Genomic DNA, 24,606 nt, shown 5'->3' with positions numbered 1-24,606 from the left:
GTACTCAACCCCTGCTTTGTTGAGAGCCACTCGGTTCAGTAAGGTGTACTCAACCTCTGCTGCGATGGTATATTCAAAGATAAATATGTTTAGCATATGCTACTCTGCATAAAATGTCAATTTAAATTTGATAATATTTAAATAACCAAAATAACTTCACTAATTTCTTCAATCACTGATCATTTATTCATTGAGGAAAAACATACTATTTTCTGTGATATGTAATTTTTTCACCCTTAAGTTAAATACACTTAATTCTGGATAAAAGCATCTGCTAGATAAAAAAAAAAAGTGGTGTTATGACAGCAAAGTTGTCTTACTTTTGCTACATGAAGTGTTTATGAGGTGTATCATAACAAGCATGTGCACTTCACATAATAATAAACCAGGGACATGGCTATAAAAACGTAGCTTTGTGTAGTACTCCATCTCATAACATGCTCTCAGACCAGTCGGGATCTCCTTCTCCATTTTTGTAGTAGACCACTAAAAATCTGCTCCTGTTGCAGGCAGGTCTCATTCTGTTTGTCTTTCTCTGCTCACTATAACTGCTGTCTTCTACCCTTTCCTGCTCTGTGAAGGTTCCCATCCTGTCCTGCTCTGTGAAGGTTCCCATCCTGTCCTGCTCTGTGAAGGTTCCCATCCTGTCCTGCTCTGTGAAGGTTCCCATCCTGTCCTGCTCTGTGGAAGTTCCTATCTTGTCCTGCTCTGTGAAGGTTTCTATCCTGTCCTGCTCTGTGAAGGTTTCTATCCTGTCCTGCTCTGTGAAGGTTCCTACACTGTCTTGCTCTGTGGAAGTTCCTATCTTGTTCTGCTCTGTGAAGGTTTCTATCCTGTCCTGCTCTGTTCCGGTTCCTACACTGTCTTGCTCTGTGGAAGTTCCTATCTTGTTCTGCTCTGTGAAGGTTTCTATCCTGTCCTGCTCTGTGAAGGTTCCTACCCGTTCATGCTCTGTGAAGTTTCCCGTCACGTCCTGCTCTGTGAAGGTTTCCATCCTGTCCTGCCTTGCCGGAGATGTCTGTCTCTTACATGGCAGGGAGGAGGCGGAGTACCTGTGCGATCCTGTTAAAGCTGTAGCTTTCTCCAGGTCGGACATCATGGTAGCTGTCTTACAGTAGTGCTTCAGCCCCTTACGGATGTGTATGGTGAAGAGGCCGTATATGATGGGGTCCAGGCAGGTGTTGAATAGACCGAAGATGAACAGGATGTGTGTCAGGGAGTGGGAGACCTTCCCTTCCAGGTCGTCTGGAAAAAACCAGTACCACAGGCCCAGTAAATAGTAGGGGGTCCAGCAGACGATGAAGGACAGCACGATCACGAGGCTCATCTTAAGGGTTCTCATGCGAGCTTTAGGGATGTTGTTCTTGGAACGACGCAGGTGCACTTCGTTGGAGGACACTGGTAAGAAGAGGGGGGGTTAGATCAATCACAGACATGACAGGGGGGTTAGATCAATCACAGACATGACAAGGGGTTAGATTAATCACAGACATGACAGGGGGTTTAGATTCATCACAGTCATGACAGGGGGGTTAGATCAATCACAGACATGACGGGGGGTTAGATTCATCAGAGTCAAGATGCGGGGTTAGATTAATCACAGACATGACAAGGGGTTAGATTAATCACAGACATGACAGGGGGTTTAGATTCATCACAGTCATGACGGGGGTTAGATCAATCACAGACATGACGGGGGGTTAGATTCATCACAGTCATGATGCGGGGTTAGATTAATCACAGACATGACAGGGGGTTTAGATTCATCACAGACATGACGAGGGGTTAGATCAATCACAGACATGACAGGGGGTTTAGATTCATCACAGTCATGACGGGGTAAGATTCATTACAGACAGGCCAGCTGGTGTCAATCAGAAAAGAAATATGAACAGTGAATTGCAGGCATGCTTAATATTAGATCAGCTTTAAGGATCCTTATCCTTCTGCCTCTTATGTAATTAATCTAATGTGTTGTTTGATTACATTCATTTGATTTTATCATACGAACAGATGTTTAATCATCAAGTGGTGTTACAGGTTAGACTTATTTTTGGCACTGCAAGAAGATACAACGTGCCTGACAAACTAGGTTTTATGACCAGGTGCAGGCTTCCAAACAGCCTAAGAATGGCTCATATTGACAGGAAAATGAAATATCAACTCTAGTTTGGTAGACTGCTATGAAAAACTGTGAACACGCACCAGGATATGAGAAGTATAATGTAAATGTTGCCCCCGAAGTGACAGAAGAGTCATACTCACTGAACTAAATAATTTCAGGAGAAATTCTCATGTGAGGGGCAACACTCCTTTTTAGTTGTCTGGGGAAATCTTGACTGGTTTCGACCAGGGTTTTTATTACATGTGGACTGTGTAATAATTGTTTTTTATGGTTGTATTGTTCTCAGACATATTCATACAGTATTCTATATTTTCATTTCCCACAGCAGAACAGATTACTAGAGAGGATTTATTCTGTGTGAATTAAAGCTCTTATCTGAGAATCCACCACAGTTATAATGCCATTGTCAGTGGAACAATATGGGTATCAGAATGTCAGATTCACACTTACAGTGTGTGCATTTGTCCAGACAGATGGTTATCATGCAGAAAGACAGGCAAGCAGACACAGATGGGTTCAGCAGAGACTAGCACACAGACAGGATTTTGGCAGGCAGATAGACTGAGGATTGGAAGGCAGGTAGATGGAGTTGGCAGGGAGACAGACAGACAGGCAGAGGGACAGACAGACAAAAAAAGACATACCCACTGACAGACAGTGAGACAGAGAGAGACACACTGACAGACAGAGAGACAGACTGACAGAAAGAGAGAGAGACAGATATACACTGACAGACAGCGAGAGAGACAGAGAGACACTGACAGACATAGAGAAAGACAGAGATACACTGACAGACAGAGAGACAAGCAGCCAACATACTCTCATTGTCAGGAAGTTTGCTTACAGTTCCCCTTAGACATCCTCTTGGAGATCTCTATGAGTATCCTGGTGTAGCACACGATCATGATCGCGAGAGGCAGCAGGAAGAGACAGCTGAACGTGAACATGTTGTAGACGGTCTCCTGCCAGTGGGACAGGAAGCTGCCTCGGGTTGTACACTGAGTGAAGACGGCGGGATTCACAATGGTCACCACATGGAAGATGAACATCTGAGGAGAATAACAGGAGAACAGCAGAGCATGGAGGGTGAACATCTGAGAAGGACAACAGGAGAACAGTAGAGCATGGAGCGTGAACATCTGAGAAGGACAACAGGAGAACAGTAGAGCATGGAGCGTGAACATCTGAGAAGGACAACAGGAGAACAGCAGAGCATGGACATCTGAGGAGAACAACAGGAGAATAACAGAGCATGAAAGATGAACACCTAAGAAGGAAAACAGGAGAACAGTAGAACATGAAAGATGAAAATCTGAGAAGGAAAATCTGAGAACAGCAGAGCATGGAGGATGAACATCTGAGGACACCAGAGCCCAGTGTTATACCTGTTTTTAACTAGGTAATTAAAATTACCTTATTCTATACCATATTACTAGGTAATTAAAATGACCTTATTCTATACCATATTACTAGGTAATTAAAATGACCTTATTCTATACCATATTACTAGGTAATTAAAATATGGTATAGTTGCAGTCCAAACATCTCATGACGGTCTCTGGAATCCAGAGGTCAGTTAGCCCTGAAAGTACACCTTCAGTACTATAATACTGAAGAGTATTACTATAATACTGAAGAGGTTTCACATGTTTCTGTACTGTTGTAACACATTTACCCCCATTATACCATGCCAACAAACAATAACATTAAATCATATTTACCCGTAGAAATGATTGTTTCCATTCATCATTTTCTTTTGACAAGCAAATTTACACTCTTTCACTGTTTTCTTACAGTAGCTGATTACCTGTACGTAGCTGTACTTTAAGCACTGATCTTGGGTACAGGCTGACTAGGCTATACCATTGATGTTTGGTACATGCCGAATGGACTATACCATTGATGTTTGGTACATGCCGAATGGACTATACCATTAATGTTTGGTACATGCCGAATGGACTATACCATTAATGTTTGGTACATGCCGAATGGACTATACCATTAATGTTTGGTACATGCCGAATGGGCCGGAAGAACAGTAAAGTAACTGAATTTGCGTTTGTTTCAGCTGTTTCTTGAAAAATATATGCCCACTTTGAATTTGATGCCATCAAAATGTTTCAAAAAAGCTGGGACAGCGGTAACAAAAGACTGGAAAAATTGTGTAATGCTAAAAAAAAAAAAACCTGGTGGAATATCTCTCAACTAATTAGGTTAATTGGCAACAGGTCAGAATCATAATTGTGTATTAAAAGAGCATCCCAGAGAAAATGGGTCAGAAGTAAAGATGGGGAGGGGTTCACCACTCTGAAACACTGCGCAAGCAGATAGTGCAACAATTTAAGAATAAAGTTTCTCAATGTAAATTTGCAAAGAGTTTGGGGATCTCATCATCTATGGTACATAATATTATTAGGATTTGGAGAATCCAGGGAAATCTCTGTACCCAAGGGACAAGGCCCAAAACCAATATCGAATGGCCAGGATCTTCGGGCGCTCAGGCAGGACTGCATTAAAAACAGACACGATTCTGTAGTGGAAATCACTGCATGGGCTCAGGAACACTTCTGAAAACCCTTGTTTGTGAACACAGTACAGATCCACAAATGCAAGTTAAAACTCTACCATGCAAAGAAGAAACCAAATATAAATAAGATCCAGAACCGCTGCCACCGTCTCTGGGCTCAAGCTCATTTAAGTTGGATGGATGAGGAAGTGCAAAACTGTCCAGTGGTCTGACGAATCAAAGTTTGAAATTATTTTTGGGAATCGTGGACGCCGTTTCATCTGGACTACAGAGGAGAGGGACCATCGGTCAACTTATCGGCGCACAGTTCAAAAGCCAGCATCTATGATGGTTTGGGGGAGCATTAGTGCACATGGCATGGGTGATTTGCACATATGTAGAGGCACCATTAACACTGAACAATATATACGTGGTTTTGGTGCAACATATGCTGCCATTCTGATGACATCTTATTTCAGCAAGACAATGCCAGCCAACATTCTTCACGTATTACAACAGCATTGCTCCGTATTAAAGAGTCTGGGTGCTAAACTGGCCTGCCTGCAGTCCAGACCTGTCACCCACTGAAAACATTTGTTACATTATGAAACGAAAAATACTACAAAGGAGACCATGAACTGTTGAGCAGCTGAAATCCTGTATTACACACTTTCAAAACTACAGCAATTGGCCTCCTCAGCTCCCAAACGCGTACAGAGTGTTGTTAAAATAAGAGGTGATGCAACACAATGGTAAACATGCCCCTGTCCCAACTTTCTTTAAATTTGTTGCTGGCATCAAATTCAAAATGGGCATGTTTTTTCCAAAAACATATTGACATTTAAAGATGACCATCCTGATATGTGATATAAGATACAGCAATGAATACACGTGGTAGGGTGTGTCATATTGTGCATTTATAATCAGAATACTTCTACAAAGATGAAATGAACATAAGTAACAGAATGTGTTTTGTCTTGACTAAAATCACATAGACAACACTTTTCCACTCCAGAACCAGGCTAGCTAAGGGAGCTGTTTAATGTGTAATGTGGTGCTTAAAAGCTTGTGAAATCCCTTGTGAGGCAAAGTAAGGAAATTGCTTCCAAGATCTGGAGAACCACATTTGTTTTATGTTTTAAAACAAATTTACTCTGAAAGAGGCTGAGAACGCACTTATGTTGGGGCGTTGATAAATTATTGTCTGCATTTCCTATGAAGAAGTAAATGTCTGTGCCATGGTATTCTCAGTGCTATTGTAGCACCGGTACCACACCACTTACTGCGCCACTGGACCAGTTCTAGGCTCTAAGGAGTGGGGAACAAAAATAATTACACCAGAGACCTTTGCTTTAAATTCAAAAGGCCGGCAATTTACTGAACACAAAACACACGTATAAAATACAGTACACAAAACAAAAATACCCTGCAGGTTCTTAATACTGAGGTAAGTATAATAAATGAAAAGGTATTTCACTCTCTTTGTTCAATGTTATTTTAGTCGAACTAATCTAAGTTAGACCAGTCTCTTTTTCCTAGGTTGCACCTATTTTAAGTCCTTTATCCCTTTCTTTTAAGGGTTAAAGAATACCTTCAATTACACAATCAAATCAAAGTGGACCACAATCATTTCGGATCACATTCAAAAATATGAACTCAATATGAAAATAAAAGTATAACACCTTAAATTCAAGTTAAAATCCAAATGTGAGTTCAATTATTCAGTTCAATTAAAAGTTTCAGTTCGATTCAGTCCAAAAATAATAATTCGATCAGTTCCCAGTTCAGTCCAAAAACAATTCCTGACACTCCAACCCAAGCGTGCCGCACAAGCCCTGAAAAGTGAAGCCAAAACGTCTCGATCGCCCCCTGGTGAGTGGTCCTAGTATAGGTCATAAACCCCGCCCTCCCCATGTTATTCAATGGGACGCGAGACCAACTAAACAATTAAATTACCCTTCAAATATCTTTTTTCCGAAGCTGGTTTCTGTCATTTACTGTAGTTTGTATCACGCTAATGTCAAGAGTTTGTTTTTAAAATAAGTTGGTTTTTAGTTAGTTATTTAATGCTCTAAAAACGGTGGTGTGACGTCGTGATTGACAGCTATCTGAGCCGAGGAGCCACTGAAGCGCCAACAGGCTTTTTTTGCGATCTTCGGAGGACTGAGGAGATTGGAGCTTTAAATTGAATCTCTAAATTTCTATAATTGATATAATTTCACACGGACATAATGGGTTGTTCTGCATTAGATTGTGTTAACCGATCTGGTATTTCCAATCGATCTTTGAATTAGATTTTTTTCGGTAAGTTAAATTTATAAGCTATTTAATTAGTAAATAAATGTAATGGGCTAGCTAACGTTAGCTAAAAGACAACAAGCCTCGTTAATAGCCATGTTAATAGCTAGCAGGTGATCGTTAGCTAGAAGTTACCAATTATTTTTGTATTAGGCCTATTCTAAATTAAGGTTAAACATTATGTAAGTTAGGCTATAACATATCGTCTAGGTTTAACAAGCAAAGGTTGTACTGTACTTGGACTTGATTGAACTCTGTTTAAATGTGTGGTTAGTAGGCTACTTGTTTTTACCTTATTTTAATGAGGTTGGAGTGGAACGGAGCAGACAGAGTTCACAGGAGCAGGACTCCACTTCCAAAACAGTACAGCGTGTGCTTGCGATTGATTACGGTATGCACATTCTGCGAGGGAGAGTGAGGGCGGGGCACAGGCACATATGGCATTCTTTGGGAGTTTTTTCTAGCCACTGAAATTCAATACTACTGTTGTTTGCTCCTTGGGGTTTAAGGTCAGGTGTTTTGTAAAAGCACTTTGTGACAACTGCTGATGTAAAAAGGGTTTTATAAATACATTTGATTGATTGATTGATTGATTGATTGACCAAAGGACATTCACAGACTTGGCCTGTGCTTAGGGTTGTTGTCATGCTGAAACATGAAACTTTCCCCCAGTCTGAGATCCTATGCACGCTAGGTCAGGTTTTCTTCAAGGAACTCTATTTTTTTTTCTTTGCCTTTCCCTCAATTCTGACCAGTCACCCAATCCCTGTTTCTGGCAAGCATCCTGATGGCATGATGCTCCCCCAAAACATGCTTCACCGTAGGGATGGTATTAGTCAGGTACCTTGTTATCATCAGGTGTAGCACTTGAAATTTGGGCCTTATAGTTCAATATTGGTCTCCTCAAATCAGATACATTTTTTTCTCTCTGCTCTCAGATTCCCTGAGGCGACATGTCATATGCAATTTACTCAGGAGTGGCTCAGGTATGCTGCACAGAAGGTTATCTGTCTGGCAGTTTCTTCCATCTTTGCAAGGAAACTCTGAAGCAGTTAGAGAGACTATTGGGTTCTTAGTCACCTCCCTGAACAAGGCCATTGTTGCCCAGTTTATTAGCTTGGCCGACCAGCCAGCTGTAAAAAGAGTGTTAGTGGTTTCAAACTTCTTTCATTTCAGAATAATGGAGCCCACTGCACTCCTGCAAACTTTCAATGCTTTAGCAATTATTTTATAAAATTCCCCGGCTCTATGCCTCGACACAATTCTATCTCGATCTACCCAGAGTTCCTTGGATTTTGGGGCTTGGTTTTTGACATGCTCTGTGTGAAGTGTGTAAACTTATGGACTCGTGTGCGCCTTTCAAAACCATCCAATCAATTCGATTTGCCCCAGGTGGACTCCAATCAAGTTCAAGAGACATCTCCAGGATGATCAAAGGACACAGGACGCATCTGAACTCAGTTTGGAGTGTCATGGTAAAGGGTCTGAATACTTAAATAAATAGAATATTTAAAAAAATTATTTTCAATAAATTGCCAAGCATTTCTAAAACACGTTTTCACTTTGGTATTAAGGTGTTCTGTGTGCAGATGGCAAAAATAAACCCAAAGTTATTTCTTCCAAAAGGGCAGACCCAAATGGTCAGATTGATTTTAATCAGAAAATTCATGACATTACATGTGCCCTGGGAAATTGTAGCAAAAGCTGGAGGGAAATGTAACATGAACCCCAACAGTTTTTTTACCCCAAGGGAAATAGAAATGAATGTTTTAATACATTACAAAAAATGTAACCATTGAATAAAATCATGACCATAACCACCTTTATTTGCGAACTACATTTGCATTCATTTTAAGACAGCTGGTTGGAACAGCCCCACAAACCCCCACAGCTGGTTGGAACAGCCACTTAAACCCCCACAGCTGGTTGGAACAGCCTCTTAAACCCCCACAGCTGGATGGAACAGCCACATAAACCCCCACAGCTGGATAGAACAGCCCTATAAACCCCCACAGCAGGGTGGAACGGCCCCATAATCCCCCACAGCAGGGTGGAACGGCCCAAGAATCCCCCACAGCTGGGTGGAACAGCCCCATAAACCCCCACAGCTGGGTGGAACAGCCTCATAAACCCCCACAGCTGGGTGGAACAGCCCCATAAACCCCCACAGTTGGTTGGAACAGCCACTTAAACCCCCACAGCTGGGTGGAACGGCCCAATAAACCCCCACAGCTGGTTGGAACAGCCACTTAAACCCCCACAGCTGGGTGGAACAGCCCAATAAACCCCACAGCTGGGTGGAACAGCCACATAACCCCCACAGCTGGGTGGAACAGCCCCATAAACCCCCACAGCTGGGTGGAACAGCCCCATAAACCCCCACAGCTGGTTGGAACAGCCCCATAAACCCCCACAGCAGGGTGGAACGGCCCCATAATCCCCCACAGCAGGGTGGAACGGCCCAAGAATCCCCCACAGCTGGGTGGAACAGCCCCATAAACCCCCACAGCTGGGTGGAACAGCCCCATAAACCCCCACAGCTGGTTGGAACAGCCCCATAAACCCCCACAGCAGGGTGGAACGGCCCCATAATCCCCCACAGCAGGGTGGAACGGCCCAAGAATCCCCCACAGCTGGTTGGAACAGCCCCATAAACCCCCACAGCTGGGTGGAACAGCCTCATAAACCCCCACAGCTGTGTGGAACAGCCCCATAAACCCCCACAGTTGGTTGGAACAGCCACTTAAACCCCCACAGCTGGGTGGAACGGCCCAATAAAACCCCACAGCTGGTTGGAACAGCCACGTAAACCCCCACAGCTGGGTGGAACAGCCCCATAAACCCCCACAGCTTTGTGGAACAGCCCAATAAACCCCACAGCTGGGTGAAACAGCCACATAACCCCCACAGCTGGGTGGAACAGCCCCATAAACCCCCACAGCTGGGTGGAACAGCCCCATAAACCCTCACAGCTGGTTGGAACAGCCCCATAAACCCCCACAGCTGGGTGGAACAGCCTCTTAAACCCCCACAGCTGGTTGGAACAGCCACTTAAACCCCCACAGCTGGTTGGAACAGCCTCTTAAACCCCCTTTAGCTGGTTGGAACAGCCACTTAAACCCCCACAGCTGGTTGGAACAGCCTCATAAACCCCCACAGCTGGTTGGAACAGCCCCATAAACCCCACAGCTGGTTGGAACAGCCTCTTAAACCCCCACAGCTGGTTGGAACAGCCCCATAAACCCCCACAGCTGGTTGGAACAGCCCCATAAACCCCCACAGCTGGGTGGAACGGCCCAATAAACCCCCACAGCTGGATGGAACAGCCCCATAAACCCCCTCAGCTGGGTGGAACAGCCCAAGAATCTCCCACGGCTGGGTGGAACAGCCCCATAAACCCCCACAGCTGGTTGGAACAGCCCCATAAACCCCCACAGCTGGATGGAACAGCCCCATAAACCCCACAGCTGGGTGGAACAGCCACATAACCCCCACAGCTGGGTGGAACATCCCCATAAACCCCAGCCACTTAAACCCACACAGCTGAGTGGAACAGCCCCATAAACCCCCACAGCTGGATGGAACAGCCCCATAAACCCCACAGCTGGGTGGAACAGCCACATAACCCCCACAGCTGGGTGGAACAGCCATGGCCAGGGGAAGTAGGGGTGGTGCACCTTCCTGACGAGGTCCCGGGGGTCCGGTTTCGCACGTCATTTTGTCTGATGGACACGCATCGCCCAGCCGTGTTTGACATTGACATGTTCAGCAACATCTTTTATTGTGTGCTTTTGCTGAGGAAGTCGGTCAACCCCTGACACACAGCTGTACACACGCTGTTCGACCACCAGAACAACGCCAGGGGATTTGTAATTTGCCAGGAACAGTGCATTGCCATGGAGACGTAGTCAGTGCAGTTTTGAAGTGTGGCTGGATAGAGACCTGTTTTGGACTGCAGCATCCCTGTCGGTCCATTTTGATAATAGCTGATTGACCTGAGATTGAACCCTGCAGCCCTCCAGTTTTTACAGAACACAGTTTGTAAGAAAGGCTTAATGACATATTCATGACTGAACAGCAGTCTGGTGTTCATGTAATGATCTGGCACTAATGCTTTAAGATGCCCTCAAATCATTACTGAATTGTTCTTACCATATCCTTTCACGCATGGCTTCATTCGCCTGCTCGCCACAGACTCAAGTCATGCCCATGCAATTAGGATAATAAAACAATGACGTACTCAACTCCCCGATGTGGACAGTTGGTTTCATGTGGCTTCAAACAATCAGCTGTAATCAAATGGGAATGTTAGGAAGCATGTCACAGTGTTAGTGCCAGATTGTTACAGGACAGGACTGCTAGTTAATCAATCAATCAATCAAATGTATTTATAAAGCCCTTTTTACAACAGCAGTTGTCACAAAGTGCTTTTACAGAAACACCCAGCCTTAAACCCCAAGGAGCAAACAACAGTAGTGTTGAATTTCAGTGGCTAGGAAAAACTCCCTAAGAAGGCCGAATTTTAGGAAGAAACCTAGAGAGGACCCAGGCTCAGAGGGGTGACCAGTCCTCTTCTGGCTGTGCCGGGTGAGATATTAAGAGTCCAATTGGAATAATTAATAAATGCATGTGGGCTAAATCCAGAGTCTATTTAAATTCAGAAAATGCATTCCTCATATCAACAACGATTTGTAGTGGAGAAGGAGAACTTAGTGGGGAAGGAGAACTGACCCAACTCCCCCAGCACAATAGTATAGCAGCGTAAGACCTTGGAACTGAGACGTGGGGGTCCGGCGACACTGTGGCCCTACCACCCACATTGCCAGGCATCAACCAAAGGAACACCCACCAACCGCAACCCCCCTGAATGAGGACAGAGTGTTGCCAGCAGCGTACAGCCCAATTGCACAAGTGCGCAACAGAGAGACAACAACAAGCCAGTGATTCTTCCCCCGAAAGGCATTGGAGGGAGGGCATCCCAGTAGCGACGAGAGCCCACCTGGCAAGACAGCAAGGGTGGACAGTATCAAGCCTTCTGGTCACCTTCACGCCCCCGGGCCAGGCTACACCTAATTATAAACCGTGCTGTAGAGATGAGTTTTTAGTAGACACTTGAAAGTTTGCACTGAGTTTGCATTTCTAACCTCTATGAGAAAAGGCCCTGCATCCGGCTGTTTGTTCAGAAATTCTAGGTACAATTAAAAGGCCTGCATCCTGCATCTAGGTCAGAAGTATGACCAGATGGACAAGGACAGAGACAGCAGCGGGCCCCCGAAACCAGATACTCTGCAGGTGTGGACCAGGACCTCATGTTCTCCTAAAGTTTAAATTGGGAGGAGACTGGGAAAATTCAGAAAGTGCATTCCTCATATCAACAAAGATTTATAGTGGAGAAGGAGAACTTAGTGGGGAAGGAGAACTGACCCAATCCCCCAGCACAATAGTATAGCAGCGTAAGACCTTGGAACTGAGACAGGGGGCTGCCTTTATACGTTTTTTTTTTGTTTAACCATTATGGTTTCTTCTGCCTGTAAATACTGAAGTGCTGCAGTGTTCATTTCTTGGTAAATAGTGATTTTAACTTTTAACTTTTAAATGTTACTCAAATGATACATATATTACACATACATGGGAGTGATTAATGCCAAGTAACAATGTAGAAGTGATTTTGGAAATAATGTATAATGTACTTTTTGGGGGTGTTAGATTTGACCCTAGCTCTTTGCCTGTGGCAAAAATAATATTCAGAATTTTTCAATTAAAATCAATATTAAGATCTGACCATTTTATTTATAAACACACAAATCTTATCAAATGAATAAATGGTTTCTTGAATATTCCAGTGGGCCCACTTTTCCTCAACTGACACCATTATATTTAGCACTGATTACACGTGAAGCATTTCTTAACGTGCAGGATAGGTTTCGTGTTGTCCAATAGCTTCATGCAGGTTAAATCGGTCATGAATGTAAAATAAATGGTATTCTCAAGATTAATTAAGCAAAACAAGACATTATTTCATTGTTGAGAGTTCACATTGATGAAAAGTCTTCTTTTAAGCACCACATTCAACACATGACTAAATGGTTCTTCTTCATTTTCATTATCAAACAACTGTAGCAAATGTGCTTTGATGAGGTAGTTAAATCCACATAAACTGGCTGTTCCAAGTTTTTTTTACATCTACCTAAGTGTTTTGTGGACCAGTGTGTCCAACCAACCCTAGCTCAGTTATATATCTCACCCAGCCAGTCAGTCCTGAAAGGGAGCAGGTGTAGGGATGCCACTGATTAGTGCAGCACATGAACTTATATATGTTTGGAATATGTTTCAAAGACAATTAAGATTTTCACAAACGTATGTTATATAAACAGTATACCATGCTGTCAGTGTCACAAGTCCATTCAAGCTTTACATTGTGTTCATAACTTTTCCACCAGGCCCTGTTTGCATAAGAAGCTTGATACCTTGATAAGGTCATTTCCTAAAGCTCACCACTAATTAATAGGCTCCTTCAAACACCTAACAACCGCTGTCTTTTTGACCACATACTTTGCCGGTCCAAGCTACCACTCAATGCAAGCAAAAGGCTTGACCGCAGGCAGGATTCAGAGATATCTTTCTCCGCCCTTCACAGGTCCTCTAGATTGATATGCAGGCAGGATTCAGAGCCGCCTTTCTCCGCCCTTCCCCAGGTCCTCTAGATTAATACGCAGGCAGGATTCACAGCCGTCTTTCTTGCCTACCTTGTCAATGACCATGTCAATCACTTGAAAAAGGTTGAGGACATTTGCATCTTATTGAATCCTTATGAGTCCACTGCTCCCTCACACAAAGTACCTGGCTATGCTGATCCTCTTTCCCATCCTCTCCTAAAACTAGGGATGTTTACAGCCTCAACCAAAATTGCAATGTATACATTGCTGTAACTTTAACCAGGATGCCCGTCCTTAACTCCAAGGCAAAAGACCCACATGTTTTTCACCAAAAATATTTAGGCCAGCTGCGTTTATTCACCCCTCTGAGTCATGACCAGTCCCATCTGAGAGCTCAGCTCTACGTTATATAATGTTACCAACAGAGCAATGTGTCTGCCGAAAGTGCTTTCTGTGTTCCTGCCCATCTTGGAACATGTACAGGAAGGACCTGAAATTAGATCACTTCATTCAGATGGATCATTTCATATCCCCAAATCTCAGATAGAAGTGTGTCTGAATATGAATCTAGTTTCAGAACATACTGTGTTTGAGGATTGGTACCATCGGCAGCCCTTTGTATAATAATTATTAGACTACCTATCATTAGTAAATGCGTACCTAGTCATACAATACACGGGTATGGAAAAGTAGTCATACAATACACGGGTATGGAAAAGTAGTCATACAATACACGGTATGGAAAAGTACAATATGAGTACACATGGAGCTGTATGTCTGCATATGGTCTGTCTGTTCAGTCTCTGATCTAGTTTTTCCCCTCCACACTCTGGCGTTGTTGATTACTTATTACATTCACAGCCTTCTTCTTTTATACTTCCTGATTAATGTATATTTTCGAGGGTGTCTTATCCGTTTGTAGGTGGAATTTGTTGTTTTGACTGTGGTCTAAATAAACAACCCCAGTTTGACGGTTAACAACGACTGATGCTATTTTGGCTCACTTAAGTCAGTGTGGCATCTCTGTGTGTATGAAGGATTGTCAAAATTCCTACAGATCAAAATGATTCTCTGTCCTTCTGTGAGAAAAAATGTATCACCTGCCCTTACACTTACTTCCCTGGGGTTTAGAACCTTTCACCTGCCCTTACACTTACTTCCCTGGGGTATAGAACCTTTCACCTGCCCTTACACTTACTTCCCTGGGGTGTAGAACCTTTCACCTGCCCTTACCCGCTGTAGTAGAAGACATTACCTGTATGAGTAAAGTCTTATCATCCCCTGACTCACCTGTGGGACAGACAGCGCCACGCTCATCACCCAGGCCACGGTCAGCATGATGCTGTTCCTCCTTCTGGCCTTGTTGATGGCCAGCGGGTCCAAAATGGCCGCCTGTCTGTCCAGGCTGATGATGACCGTGATGAAGGCACAGCTGTACATGGCCTGCAGCTTGAGGAACATGAGAACCCTGCAGGCGGCGTCGCCGGCCAGCCACTGCACCGTAACGTTCCACACCGCGTCCAGCGGCATCACCACCAGGGTCACCAGGAGGTCGGCCACTGTCAGGTGCAGGATGAGGACGCGCACATGAGATCTCCTCTTCTGATTGGTGTTTGCCGCCCAGAGAACTGCCGCGTTGCAGAAGGCGGACAGCACACACAGGACGAAGGTGATGATGACGCGGACCTTCGCTGCCAGGGTGAAGGTGGGCAACGTGAGGGCGGGGATGTCTTCACCCAGCGTCCAATTACAGACAGGCCCAGAGTTGAATCCCGCCTCTGGCCAGTCACAGCTGCTGTTGAGCTGGTAGCCTGGGGTGAGGTGATATGTGTAGATCTCAGGATGAGAAATGGTTTGGGTTTGATTCAGGGACAGAGGGGGTGGATGGGGCGTTAAAAGCAGGGTGTTCATCTTCTTTCTGGATAACAGGACACAGCGTTATGCTCAGTCCCCATCGTAGAGCCACTAGGTAGAAAACCATGTAAAAAAACTGTAAGAGAAGCCTTCATTCTGGACAAAGGACTGCCATGACCAACACACACGCCACACAAATAAACACACACCTCTCACACTCTACCACTCACACACACACACATCTCATACTTTACCTCTCACACATACTCATCTCTCACACTCTACCACTCACACATACAGTACACACACATCTTTCACACTCTACCACTCACACACACACACACACACACACACACACTTGTAATACTTTACCTCTCACACACATACACACATACACACATGCACAACATAAAAACATATAGGTATTTATTTCATGCTGTTTTATCTGTTCCAAGTTAACTAGGGAGAGAAAAAATCAATTTGACCAATCCAACCAAAAATGTGATTTGTCAAACTCACACAAACACACACACACCACGCACAGAATCTCTGGAGATGGTGATACAAACTTTTCCAGTTTAGTTTTCCCAATCAAAACCTGATCCCAGAAACCTTAACAGTAACCCTAACTCTGAAATCATAATGTTAAAATCTAAATTGCCACCAACAAAGCCCCAAAGACAAAACATAGCCAGAAAGATCCCCACAAGGTCAAATGTTTCTTGTGGGGATTTGTGGACCCCACCAGGTTAGTAAAGCACACACATGTAGATACTATTCATTAAGACACCATCTACATGTACACCATCTAAGTAATATAAACATCCTATTAGAAATACAATAATTAATACAATAGAAAAGATTACATCTAAATAATATAGACATGATATGATTAATACAAGCAATCAGCATGCAGAACAACAAACAACAAATAAAGGTGGATACACGGTAAATAGAATGCAACATGTAGGAGATATAGGGGCATTTAGTAGGAGGTATAGGGGCATTTAGTAGGAGGTATAGGGGCATTTAGTAGGAGGTATAGGGGCATTTAGTAGGAGGTATAGGGGCATTTAGTAGGAGGTATAAGGGCATTTAGTAGGAGGTATAGGGGCATTTAGTAGGAGGTATAGGGGCATTTAGTAGGAGGTATAGGGGCATTTAGTAGGAGATATAGGGGCATTTAGTAGGAGATATAGGGGCATTTAGGACATATTGACGCCTGTGTCTGATGGGTTAGAGATGAAAGGGATTTACTCATGAGCTAATCATGCTTGATCAGACTCATTGAGACTCACTCCTTCAATAATTAAGGTTTTTGGAACAAGTTTAAATGTATTTATTAAGGGAATTTTAAATACATTTTGGATGAGAGGACATGGTTCTGATGATTCCATCGGTGAAACTTTACTGTTTTAAATTTGCCAACATTTTTAACAAAAACTGACTTACAGTTTAGTCAATAAATCAATTAAAACTTTGATTCTTAAATTCACAAAGATCACACAACCTGAAAATAGCCCTGAGTATAATAGCCTTCACCTTTTTAATAAAGACAATGTATATTTAGCCAAAGGTATATCATAAAGAAAACTTACACCCATTCGCCAAATAATGAGCCAGTATATTCTGTATTCCTTCTCAAGAGACCAAAGTCCTAAAAGGAGACATTAAGATGAAGTCCCCATCACAGCGTCCGATGCTTCCGGTGAGTGTTGAACAGCTGTACGGCAGAAGACGCCACACTGCTCCCACCATCTGGACCAGAGATGCTGCGCGCTCCCTGAATGTGCCCAGTGGCTGCCGCGATGCGCCTCCCCACCACGCTGGCCATGGAAACGTCGGCTGATGCTTGATCCGCCCAACACAACGTGCGTGACGCTTAGCCTCAGTGGCTTTATCTTTTGCAATAAATTAAAGTCACACAAATGTGTAGCACCATACTTTATACTGCTCCATAAAGAGAGAATGTGCCATGTTTAGTCACAGTACATTTTAATGAACACTGTAGATGAATGAAGTGTATCCTCTGATTCTGGAAGACGCCTCATGAGCTTACTACAACAATATTTGAATATCATAGATGGTTGAGCGTAGCTTTGTCCAGGAATTGGACAGTGGTTATACTTCCCCAGCTTTTTACAAAATCAGAGAGATCACTTTAGTATTGTCTTCACAGCTGAGAACCACTTTAAAATATACATTTTAGAACTTCATAAATACAAAATATATTTATTTTCATGTATATATATATATATATATATATATATATATATACATGAAAATAAGGGAGCTGAAAAATATATGTTAATTCCTTTGTGAGATAGGAACACACATACATGCAGGTCAAGTCTTTTATTTCTGGTTGCCCAAAATGTTTCCATTCCATAGTATACCAACGATGAACAGTACTTCTCTATAGCATACCAATGATATAAAGTACTTTTTTTATAGAATACCAAAGATATATAATACTACTTCTTTGTATACCAACAACACAATTCTCTGTATTATACCAACAACACTCCATATTATACCAACACAATACACTTCTCCATAATATACCAACACAATACACTTCTCCATAATATACCAACACAATACACTTCTCCATAATATACCAACACATTGGTATTATTTAGAACACACTCATATTCACAGCAAGTTACCGTGGTAGGTGCAAACATTTTAATTATGTTTTATACTGACCAGGAAGTGAACCAACAACACTTGCATTGTGGGCAATAGGGGACCAGTCAAGTGAATTTAGAGTGCTGCCCAACAGGCCAAATAATGTTGGCTTATTATATATCATGGACCCATCCATTTGTCACATTGTCCCTTTGTATTTCCTTTCATATTCAAATATGTAGCCTACAGTATTTTGTTCCAGGTCAACTCATAAAGGACCTCATGTGTCACTGTACGGTGAGCGGCAGCGCCGCGGTGCAGTGCACCTTCAGTTCCCAACATCATACTAACACATCCCGGACTTGTTTCGTGTCATTCACACCAGGTCCCTATCGTCTCGTTAGTATGTGGTTAAATGTTTCCCGTCTGCTCCCCAAATTTGGTGGATCATTTCTGTCATGGGGGTACGCAAGGAACCAGGCGCAGGCAGAAAGCGGTCGATGTTGACTTTTTTTAACAAACAAACACCGAGTACAACCAAAACAACGAACAGAAAGGGGATGACTTAAGCAGCAAACGGACGCACTCATCGGTTACATATAAAACATATAACTGACGACAACAACAATGATCGACATTGTGGGGAGCAGAGGGGAAACATTTTAACACATACTAACGAGATGATAGGGACCTGGTGTGAATGATTAAAGACGTCACACGAAACAAGTCCGGGATGCGTTAGTATGATGTTGGGAACTGAAGGTGCACGACACGGTGGCGCTGCCGCTCACCGTACCGTGACATTGAGTTGAACATGTCTACTGATCCCAGTAGGCAGTTTGAATCACTGGCTGTTTTATGAACTGGTCCACCTGAAATACGATTCCATAATACCTGATGTGAGACAGCTACACATAGAACTGGGAACAAAAAGAACGATTTACAGATCAATGTGCTTTCCCTTAGTCTTGGAAGCCAGAATCCAAACTGCACTCTGGCAATCTTCTAACATTCTGCCATTAGAGAATATCCTTTTATCATTCTGCCATTAGAGAATATCCTTCTAACATTCTTCCATTATAGAAAATCCTTCTAACATTCTTCCATTAGAGAATATCCTTCTAACATTCTGCCATTAGAGAATATCCTTCTAACATTCTGCCATTAGAGAATATCCTTCTAACATTCTGCCATTAAAGAAAAAATTGATCCTGCATGGTTGGCATGGCTACAGCATTATATTGCTGATGAAGAGGTGACTGTCTTGTTGGCATGGCTACAGCATTATATTGCTGATGAAGTGGTGACTGAAGTGGAGCCGTGTGCAGAGACATTTTCACATCTGCAAGCCATCAGACTGCTGAACACCTGAACTGGTCTGACCACCTGCACAGACAAACAGACATTCACACGAACACACACCATGTAAACATTTGCTTAATTACTGTTTTTGTTCTGTTTTTGTTGTTATTATTATTATACATCTAGTTGTACCCTTTTAATCTCATTTTAATTCATTTTTTATTGTTGATCGGGAGCTGGCAGGTAAGATTATTTTGTATCATTTGTTTCCTCACATAAAAATAACTTCACTCCATGCCTGGTTGGCATGGTTACACCAATAAAATACTCAAGAAGTTGTGACTGCCCAGTTGGCATTGCTACAACAACAGGGTTGTTCTAATAGGAATAGCCTAGCTAGCATAGAATTGTCGGAGTCATGGAGAACAGGGCGAGATGCCTGGCTAGCATTCTCCCAGTCATGGAGAACAGGGCGAGAAGCCTGGCTAGCATTCTCCCAGTCATGGAGAACAGGGCGAGATGCCTGGCTAGCAATGTCCCAGTCATGGAGAACAGGGCGAGATGCCTGGCTAGCATTGTCCCAGTCATGGAGAACAGGGCGAGATGCCTGGCTAGCATTGTCCCAGTCATGGAGAACAGGGCGAGATGCCTGGCTAGCATTGTCCCAGTCAAGTGGAGAACCAGGGCGAGATGCCTGGCTAGCATTGTCCCAGTCATGGAGAACAGGGCGAGATGCCTGGCTAGCATTGTCCCAGTCATGGAGAACAGGGCGAGATGCCTGGCTAGCAATGTCCCAGTCATGGAGAACAGGGCAAGATGCCTGGCTAGCATTGTCACAGTCATGGAGAACAGGGCGAGATGCCTGGCTAGCACTGTCCCAGTCATGGAAAACAGGGCGAGATGCCTGGCTAGCATTGTCCCAGTCATGGAGAACAGGGCGAGATGCCTGGCTAGCATTGTCCCAGTCATGGAGAACAGGGCGAGATGCCTGGCTAGCATTGTCCCAGTCATGGAGAACAGGGCGAGATACCTGGCTAGCATTGTCCCAGTCATGGAGAACAGGGCGAAATACAGTACCTGGCTAGCATTGTCCCAGTTATGGAGAACAGGGCGAGATACCTGGCTATAGTGCTGTCCTTCTCAATGCCATGGAGAACTGGGCTGGACGTTCCAGTCCCTCTGTCTTCTCTGCGTCACCCTATCTCAGTACTGACATGCCAAGACCTTGACTCAGTCAGGGATGCAGAAGTACATCCGTCAGCACAACTGTTGTCTTCAAGGACCGTTGGTGCTCTGTATTATAGCCCAGACCGTTGGTGCTCTTTATTATAGCCCAGACCGTTGGTGCTCTGTATTATAGCCCAGACCGTTGGTGCTCTGTATTATAGCCCAGTCCGTTGGTGCTCTGTATTATAGCCCAGACCGTTGGTGCTCTGTATTATAGCCCAGACCGTTGGTGCTCTGTATTATAGCCCAGACCGTTGGTGCTCTGTATTATATTAGTGAACCACCCAGGAACCGCCCAGGTCGGATCTTGTTTACAGACATTGTAAACAAATTTTTAAAAATTATAATTTTGTGCTACTTTACTATTGTACTGCAGAAGTGCTATGAGGCTACATTTGTTTCTCCACCCTGAAAGCTGTTCTGTTAACTGGATACACACTGTTTTGCTCCAGTGTGAATATCTCATATGATTCTCCTGTGGTTTTTCACTCTGAGTAGAGATTTTGCCCTCTCCTTACCCCATCGTTTACCCCCTCTCACGGCTATCCTTCTATATATATTTGTCTTTTGAGCCAACATCTGTTTTTCAGAGGTCCCCCGATAGCTGTTTGTCAGATGACCACTGAGATGAGAATTAAAGTGGGTGACTCATTTCTACTGTGCTGCTAGAGGGAGAGCACAAACTCACCCGCCGCTCTGTAGTGCTGTGGTGATCAAAGTGTTGCGGTGATGCTGTCCAGCCCGCCTGGCATGACCTCTGTGCCCTGTCTTCTCTCATCTCATCTCCCACACTGGGAGCTGACCGTCGCAGCCCAACGACCTGGCTAACCACCAGCCCGGCAGATGGACATGCAGGCGGATGAACAGACGGAAATGCAGAGAGAGTTTCTGCTCACTAAGCCATAGAGATTTTGAGAATTGGAAGTGTAGAGGGGACTAAAGAGTAAAGTTTTCACAAATCTGAAAAAGATGTGAGAAGATCTGAAGACTGGAGGATAAAAGATTTGTGACTTCGGCCAGGCTACCTGAAAGCAGACTTGATGAAGAGATGAAGGAATCTCATAGACCTTTGCTACCCCAGCCGAGCCTGTTTGGCCCCAACATCCTACATGGGCTTAGTGCCGGCTGGACATGTTGAATCAATCAGTAACTAGGGTGCAAGTATAATTTAATAGAATTAGTTAATGAATTAATCACTTACAAGCTGAGTCAATTGCTCCCTTCGCTCTTAAGAACCAATTCTCATTTGCCATGACGAACTGGCGTTAGATTGCAAGATGAGAAGAAAGCATACAGTATCTCATGAATAATGTAAATGTATATAACACTGGAACCTTCCATTTGGCCAAAGTGCTCACCACACAAGCTGTCTCATGGTCCGTGCTCTCCTATGTTTTGTATCTCTGTGGCCAAGCAAGGGGAGTGCATCACAATAGGTACATACATATATACATAAGTATTGGGACAGTGAAAGCAACATTGATTCACTGTCCCAATACCACTCAAAGCATATGAAAACACAATTAAAAGATGAATATCAGTCAAAAGTACAGTATAGCACCTTTTATTTCTGTCCACTCTGATGCATGTTTTATCAACTAAGAGTAACAGCACTGTCAGAGATTTCTGTCCTCCCTTTTAAAAAAAGCGTAGGTATTGGGACAGGTGTTTTTAATTGATCAGGTGTTCTCTGTTGCATTGATTGTTCACACAAAACTGTGCTGTGAATGATTAGTCTCTGTTTTATCTTCTTTTGGAATCGTTCTGTGTCAATAAGCATAATTATACATGAACACCATAGAACAAAATTTGAGCATGGCCAAATCAAAAGTTTGTGACTTTCTGAAAAAGACAGAAACCACTGGTGACAGATCGGCCAAGGAAAACAGCATGTGATGATAGAAACATAAACAGATGTGAAAAACCACCTTAAAACAAATGTCTGTGAAATCACCAACAACCTCCAGAATGCTGGGGTGAAAGTATTCCAATCTACTATTCGTAGATGTCAGCAGCAGAATTACAAAGGCCAGGTTAGAATTTGTTAAAGAGGTACAGAGATCAGCCAGAAAATTTTTATGGGCAGATGAAACAAAGGTGAACCTTGATGGGAAGGCAAAAGTGTAGAGACAAAAGAAACCTTCTGATGATCCAAAACATACCACCTCATCTTTGAAGCATGGTGGACGTAGTGTCATGGTGGAGCTAGTGTCATGGTGGAGGTAGTGGCATGGTGGAGCTAGTGTCACGGTGGAGCTAGTGTCATGGCATGGGCATGCATGGATGCCCCTGGAATGGCCTCAGTCATCTTTATTGAATGATGGGATCTGCAGAATGATTTCAGAAATGTATAGAAACATTTTAGCTACCAATGTTAAAAAAAAAAAAAAATAAACAACTTTTTAAAGATAAAATAACAACAATAAACCCCTCACAATCTAATAAATCTACCACAGGCCCCCCTACTGTTAACCTCCATATTTGTCCACCTGCTCCCCAGGACTCTCACATCTCCTCATTCAGTCCGGTTGATTGCCCTTACATCTCTAAACTCATGATGGCATCCTAAAATACTACCTGCTCTCTGGATCCTCTTCCCACAGTCCTGTTTAAAACCTCCATATAGTGGGGAGAAGTATTTGATACACTTCCGATTTTGCAGGTTTTCCTACTTACAAAGGATGTAGAGGTCTGTAATTTTTATCATAGGTACACTTCAACTGTGAGAGATGGAATCTAAAACAAAAATTCAGAAAATCACATTATATACATTTTTTATAATGTATAAAAAATACATTTGCATTTCATTGCATGACATAAGTATTTAATCACCTACCAACCAGTAAGAATTCCGGCTCTCACAGACCTATTAGTTTTTCTTTAAGAAGGTAAACTTAGTAAGAAACGTTAGTCAGTTTATTCACTAATGGCCAAATAACGCTCTGTGGTGTAGTGGTTAACGACAAAGCCTTTCACGAGGGCAACCTGGGTCCGAATGTCAAGATTGCAACACTTTCTATTGCAGGCCGGCTGAACTAGGCTTGCCTGGATTCTTGTTATATAAACACATGAATATGCGTTCTTAAAGGTGCAGTGCTGACAAAAAAGCAGTTTATATTTACTGACAACTTTCTGATATTGCTACATACCATTATGATGTCAAAATAAATGTCAGAGTTGGAAAAATCATGACAATGCCTTTTTTGTGACAGGAAGTTGCAAGACAGGATAATACTCACAGTAGGCTTGCCACATCTTGAAATACAGTGGGGAGAACATGTATTTGATACACTGACGATTTTGCAGGTTTTCCTACATAAAAAGCATGTAGAGGTCTGTAATTTTTATCATAGGTACACTTCAACTGTGAGAGACGGAATCTAAAACAGAAATCCAGAAAATCACATTGTATGATTTTTAAATAATTAATTTGCATTTTATTGCATGACATAAGTATTTGATCACCTTCCAACCAGTAAGAATTCCGTCTCTCACAGACCTGTTAGTTTTTCTCTAAGAAGCCCTCCTGTTCTCCACTCATTACCTGTATTAACTGCACCTGTTTGTACTTGTTACCTGTATAAAATACACCTGTCCACATACTCAATCAAACAGACTCCAACCTCTCCACAATGGCCAAGACCAGAGAGCTGTGTAAGGACATCAGGGATAAAATTGTAGAACTGCACAAGGCTGGGATGGGCTACAGGAATATAGCAAGCAGCTTGGTGAGAAGGCGCAATTATTAGAAAATGGAAGAAATTCAAGATGATGGTCAATCTCGCTCATTCTGGGGCTCCATGCAAGATCTCACCTTATGGGGCATCAATGATAATGAGGAAGGTGAGGGATCAGCCCAGAATAACACGGCAGGACCTGGTCAATGACCTGAAGAGTCATGGATTAAAATCCTGCAGCGCACACAAGGTCCCCCTTCTCAAGCCAGTGCATGTTCATGCCCATCTGAAGTTTCCCAATGACCATCTGGATGATCCAGAGGAGGAATG

The 24,606-nt window shown here is 43.2% G+C and overlaps 1 protein-coding gene across 4 annotated transcripts in view; it reads right to left on the bottom strand.

Annotated features, from left to right (window-relative positions):
- Positions 1–23,252, bottom strand: part of LOC105016655 (gonadotropin-releasing hormone II receptor) — a 28,828-nt gene extending 5,576 nt beyond the window's left edge. The window contains exons 1-5 of one of the 4 annotated variants that reach the window (XM_010880638.3): positions 23,177–23,252; positions 21,288–22,926; positions 14,876–15,550; positions 2,970–3,174; positions 178–1,398 (exon numbers count right to left, since the gene is read on the bottom strand). In XM_010880638.3, the coding sequence (XP_010878940.2) occupies positions 431–1,398; positions 2,970–3,174; positions 14,876–15,496 (1,794 nt within the window). In that variant the 5' untranslated portion in view covers positions 15,497–15,550; positions 21,288–22,926; positions 23,177–23,252 and the 3' untranslated portion in view covers positions 178–430. Of the gene's footprint in view, positions 1–177; positions 1,399–2,969; positions 3,175–14,875; positions 15,551–17,037; positions 17,480–21,287; positions 22,927–23,176 lie in introns of those variants that run through there. The other 3 variants (XM_010880640.3, XM_010880637.3, XM_010880639.3) reach the window with 3 other exon arrangements.
- Between the last annotated feature and the right edge of the window lie 1,354 nt (positions 23,253–24,606).

This window comes from Esox lucius, chromosome 17, assembly GCF_011004845.1.
Source record: "Esox lucius isolate fEsoLuc1 chromosome 17, fEsoLuc1.pri, whole genome shotgun sequence".
NCBI lineage: Eukaryota > Metazoa > Chordata > Actinopteri > Esociformes > Esocidae > Esox > Esox lucius.
The sequence above is the reverse complement of the archived record's forward strand: the minus strand, read 5'-3'. Positions and strand labels throughout refer to the sequence as shown.